At 46.0% G+C, this 6,000-nt stretch overlaps 1 protein-coding gene across 1 annotated transcript in view; it reads right to left on the bottom strand.

Annotated features, from left to right (window-relative positions):
* Positions 1-3,259: 3,259 nt before the first annotated feature.
* Positions 3,260-6,000, bottom strand: part of LOC139397128 (dystrophin-like) — a gene marked incomplete at both ends in the record, with an annotated part of 60,276 nt that continues 57,535 nt past the window's right edge. The window contains 2 exons of the mRNA XM_071144002.1: positions 3,260-3,449; positions 4,812-4,966. Of these exons, the coding sequence (XP_071000103.1) occupies positions 3,260-3,449; positions 4,812-4,966 (345 nt within the window). The remainder of the gene's footprint in view (positions 3,450-4,811; positions 4,967-6,000) is intronic.

The raw sequence follows: 6,000 nt of genomic DNA, 5'->3' as shown, positions 1-6,000 counted from the left end.
AATAATGATGGACATGCCCAAACAGAGCAGCCACTCTCTCAGCCTAATATTCTAGAATCCTAATGAATCCATTAGTCTTTCTCATTATTGTCATTAATGTCCTGCAGGTGAAAGAGACAGGTTTTCTAGGTATTACCTGAGTACCTTCTCCACTAGCTGGGTACATACTGTACATATTATGATGGGGAATGTCCAACCAAAGCTCCCCACCTCACCATACACTCTTAGAAAAAAAGGTGCAATCTAGAACCTAAAAGGGTTCTTCGGCTGTCCCCATAGGAGAACCCTTTGAAGAACCCCTTTGGTTCCATGTAGAACCCTTTTCTACATGGAACCAAAATGGTTCTACCTGGAACCAAAAAGGGTTCTCCTATGGGGACTTCTGAAGAACCCTTTTGGAATCTTTTTTTGTACTCTCAATCTAATGTTCTCTAATGATCCTAATTAGTCCATTCCTTTCCCCTGACTGTCATCATCAGATGCTGCAGGTCTAAGAGTCATGTGGCTGTGAGGTTTGATCTCAGAGAGGGCAGAATGACGTCACAGAATAGAAGAATACATAACAACCATTCATAGAATCTCCTCAGCAACCCCATGTGCCTCATTGACTTAACGCACGTACCAAAACCACACAACAAGTTTCCTCACAGGAAAACATGAAGTTATTTGAATTGAAATGTAATTGACTGTAAATATACACTGAGTGTACAAAACATTAAGAACAGCCTTGATTCGGGCCTCCCGAGTGGCGCAGTGGTCTAAGGCACTGCATCGCAGTGCTAGCTGTGCCACTAGAGATTCTGGGTTCGAGTCCAGGCTCTTGATACACGTGGGAAACTGCTGAGTGTGAAAAACCCAGCAGCGTTGCAGTTCTTGACACACTCTAACCGGTGTGACTGGCACCTACTACCATACCCTGTTCAAAGTCACTTAAATATTTTTGTCTTGCCCATTCACCCTCTAAATGACACACATACACAATCCATGTTTCAATTGTCTCAAGACTTAAACATCCTTCTGTAACCTGTCTCCTCCTCTTCATCTACACTGATTGAAGTGGATCTAACAAGTGACATCAATAAGGGATCATAGCTTTCACCTGGATTCACCTGGTCAGTCTATGTCATGGAAAGAGCAGGTGTTCCTAATGTTTTGTCCAGTCAGTGTACAGGAACAACAAAGCCTACTGTATTAAATGGACCATTTCTGACCGTGGTTCATTCAAGTGAGCACTACGTCTGAAGTGACTGTCTTTCTCCAACTCCGAGACACACGAACAGTGCAAGACAGAAGAATACACAGACACGTTCAGTACTGGACAGAAGAATACACAGACACGTTCAGTACTGGACAGAAGAATACACAGACACGTTCAGTACTGGACAGAAGAATACACAGACATGTTCAGTACTGGACAGAAGAATACACAGACACATTCAGTACTGGACAGAAGAATACACAGACACGTTCAGTACTGGACAGAAGAATACACAGACACGTTCAGTACTGGACAGAAGAATACACAGACATGTTCAGTACTGGACAGAAGAATACACAGACACATTCAGTACTGGACAGAAGAATACACAGACACGTTCAGTACTGGACAGAAGAATACACAGACACGTTCAGTACTGGACAGAATAATACACAGACACATTCAGTACTGGACAGAAGAATACACAGACACGTTCAGTACTGGACAGAAACCCTTCCCAGTGACCAGTAAGTTGTAATCTCTAACCTGAACTTGGTAGGTTTTCCTGCGCAACATATTATCCACTTAAGGCAACGCTTCACACAACTAAGAAAACATGTCTTCTGTCGCCAAACTCAATCAAGTGTAGTTGCTTTCTGTGTTTGTCTGTGAGCTACAATGAGCACTATGCCTATGTGAGTGTGTGTGTGAGTGTCTGCTCATGTGCATGTGTGTGAGGAAGAGGGAGAGACCCAATAGAATGAGGTACAGAAGGCTGGTTGATGTCCGACACACAGCGACTGTTGTTCACTGGGGGAGAGAGTGGAGAAAGTGGGCGACTACTGCTGCACAGAGGGTCAGAAATGTTCCCTTTCCAAACTCAGAACAGGCCTGTCTCTTCACAACCCACAATACAGTGTGAGTTGGGGGGGGGGGGTCCTGTCTTTGTCCGCTCCTTGGAGTCTGGACCTTGTCTCGTCCCCCCAGCCAGGCCCAACATTCCTGTCATACCAGCCGGGGTATTGAGGGGCACACATGGCAGTCAGGGGAAGGTACCGAGGACAAGAGACTGGGTCAGACTGCTGGCTGCTTTCTAGAACACATCACAAACCCTGCACATACTGTACTGACACCTCCCCCACCCTGAGACACTTCACACTAATGCCACTCAAGCTGAGCTGACTCAACTGAAAGATGACTCAACAATTTGACTTGAGTCTATGAAATTACTCTTAACTAAGTCTATGAACTGATTCTGAACTGACACTATTAGTTGATTCTATGAGTTGACTCTATGAACTGACTTTGAATTGACTCTGAGTTGACTCTACAGTATCAACAGTTTGTGTGTGTGAGTACCTGGAACTGCCCCAGCAGGTGACTGACTCTACAGTATGAACTGAGTGTGAGTACCTGGAACTGCCCCAGCAGGTGACTGACTCTACAGTATGAACTGAGTGTGAGTACCTGGAACTGCCCCAGCAGGTGACTGACTCTACAGTATGAACTGAGTGTGAGTACCTGGAACTGCCCCAGCAGGTGACTGACTCTACAGTATGAACTGAGTGTGAGTACCTGGAACTGCCCCAGCAGGAGACTGACTCTACAATATGAACTGAGTGTGAGTACCTGGAACTGCTCCAGCAGGTGACTGACTCTACAGTATGAACTGAGTGTGAGTACCTGGAACTGCCCCAGCAGGAGACTGACTCTACAGTATGAACTGAGTGTGAGTACCTGGAACTGCCCCAGCAGGTGACTGACTCTACAGTATGAACTGAGTGTGAGTACCTGGAACTGCCCCAGCAGGTGACTGACTCTACAGTATGAACTGAGTGTGAGTACCTGGAACTGCTCCAGCAGGAGACTGACTCTACAGTATGAACTGAGTGTGAGTACCTGGAACTGCCCCAGCAGGAGACTGACTATACAGTATGAACTGAGTGTGAGTACCTGGAACTGCCCCAGCAGGTGACTGACTCTACAGTATGAACTGAGTGTGAGTACCTGGAACTGCCCCAGCAGGAGACTGACTATACAGTATGAACTGAGTGTGAGTACCTGGAACTGCCCCAGCAGGTGTCGTACAGCCTCAGGGTCTTCCAGCAGCCTCTCCTTGTGTGAGGCGTCCAGCAGGACGTTACAGGTGGTCTCTGCCTCCGTCAGCCAGTTGAGGAACTCCTTCAGGTCCAGGTAGAACTGCTGTAACAGCCTCAGAGCAGCTGACAGAGCCGCCTCACGGTCCCCGACACTACATCCACAAATAGGAACACATGTACAGAAACTGTTGTTGGCACCGCTACACACACACACACAGGTCACAAGTTCAGAGGGCAAACTGGGGTCATACATCAGTGTTATGATGTGGCCTGTCACGGGGAAATTTAGTAGAACTAACAGTGAGGGTCAATGTGTGTGCGTGCATTCAGATGTACTGTGCATTGTGTGTGTGTGTTCAGGTGTACTGAGAGACAGCATGATGAAGTGCTTTCAGGAGCATGTGGGACTGATGCAGACTGACTGATTAACTGACTGACTGACTGACTGACTGACTAACTGACTGACTGATTAACTGACTGACTGACTGATTAACTGACTGACTGACTGACTAACTGACTGACTGATTAACTGACTGACTGACTGATTAACTGACTGACTGACTAACTGACTGGTTGACTGACTGACTGATTAACTGACTGACTGACTAACTGACTGGTTGACTGACTGACTGATTAACTGACTGACTGACTGATTAACTGACTGACTGACTGACTAACTGACTGACTGATTAACTGACTGACTGACTGATTAACTGATTGACTGACTAACTGACTGGTTGACTGACTGACTGATTAACTGAATGACTGACTGGTTAATTAACTGACTGACTGACCGACAGACTAACTGACTGGCTAATTGACTGACTGGTTTACTAACTGACTGACAGAATACCAGACTGACTGACTAACTAACTGACTGACCAACTAACTGACCAACTGACTGGTTGACTGACTGTCTGACTAACAGAATAACAGACTGTCTAACTAAATAACTGGTTGACTAACTGACTGGCTGACAGACTGACCAACTAACTGACCAACTGACTGGTTGACTGACTGTCTGACTAACTAATTGACTGACTGACAGGCTGACTGATAGAATACCAGGCTGACTGACCAACTAACTGACCAACTGACTGGTTGACTGACTGTCTAACTAAATAACTGACTGACTGACTGACAGGCTGACTGACCAACTAACTGACCAACTGACTGGTTGACTGACTGTCTAACTAAATAACTGACTGACTGACTGACTGGTTGAATAACTGACTGTCTGACTAACTAACTAACTGACTGACTAACTAACTGACCAACTGACTGGTTGACTGACTGTCTGACTAACTAACTGACTGACTGACTGACTGACTGACTAACTGAATAACTGACTGACTGACTGACTGGCTAATTGACTGACTGGTTGACTGACTGTCTGACTAACTAACTGACTGACTGACAGGCTGATTGACTAACTGAATAACTGACTGACTAACTGACTAAATAACTGACTGACTGGTTGACCAACTGACTGACAGAATAACAGACTGACTCACCGTTTGTTGATGTGCTCCCAGGTAACGTTCATGGCGTCGGTCATCTGTGTGACCTTGTGTGTGTGGTCGGTAGAGTAAAGGGTTAACAGCTTCCCTGCCAGGTCATTGGTCACGTCCACCTGACCCTGCCACTGGTGCAGCTCCTTCACAAACAGCTGTTGAGACCACAGAAAACAGTTATAGATAAAGACAGAAAATAACGATACAGAACATCACCCTCATACACAGTAACAACCCTCTAGTGGCCCAGAGGAAGCTGAGACCCTTTAAATATACAGCTCTGATACAGAACATCACCCTCATACACAGTAACAACCCTCTAGTGGCCCAGAGGAAGCTGAGACCCTTTAAATATACAGCTCTGATACAGAACATCACCCTCATACACAGTAACAACCCTCTAGTGGCCCAGAGGAAGCCGAGACCCTCTAAATATACAGCTCTGATACAGAACATCACCCTAATACACAGTAACAACCCTCTAGTGGCCCAGAGGAAGCTGAGACAGAGACCCTCTAAATATACAGCTCTGATACAGAACATCACCCTCATACACAGTAACAACCCTCTAGTGGCCCAGAGGAAGCAGAGACAGAGACCCTCTAAATATACAGCTCTGATACAGAGCATCACCCTAATACACAGTAACAACCCTCTAGTGGCCCAAAAGAAGCCGAGACAGAGACCCTCTAAATATACAGCTCTGATACAGAACATCACCCTAATACACAGTAACAACCCTCTAGTGGCCCAGAGGAAGCAGAGACCCTCTAAATATACAGCTCTGATACAGAACATCACCCTCATACACAGTAACAACCCTCTAGTGGCCCAGAGGAAGCCGAGACAGAGACCTTCTAAATATACAGCTCTGATACAGAACATCACCCTAATACACAGTAACAACCCTCTAGTGGCCCAGAGGAAGCCGAGACAGAGACCCTCTAAATATACAGCTCTGATACAGAACATCACCCTAATACACAGTAACAACCCTCTAGTGGCCCAGAGGAAGCCGAGACCCTCTAAATATACAGCTCTGATACAGAACATCACCCTAATACACAGTAACAACCCTCTAGTGGCCCAGAGGAAGCCGAGACAGAGACCCTCTAAATATAGGGCTCTGATTGGAAGTCCTCTAACTAGAGTTTAAGTTGTAGCCTAGCAACAACACCTGACTCAACAA

This window comes from Oncorhynchus clarkii, unplaced genomic scaffold (assembly GCF_045791955.1).
Source record: "Oncorhynchus clarkii lewisi isolate Uvic-CL-2024 unplaced genomic scaffold, UVic_Ocla_1.0 unplaced_contig_8890_pilon_pilon, whole genome shotgun sequence".
NCBI lineage: Eukaryota > Metazoa > Chordata > Actinopteri > Salmoniformes > Salmonidae > Oncorhynchus > Oncorhynchus clarkii.
Note: the sequence above shows the minus strand (reverse complement) of the source record. Positions and strands in the feature narration are given on the sequence as shown.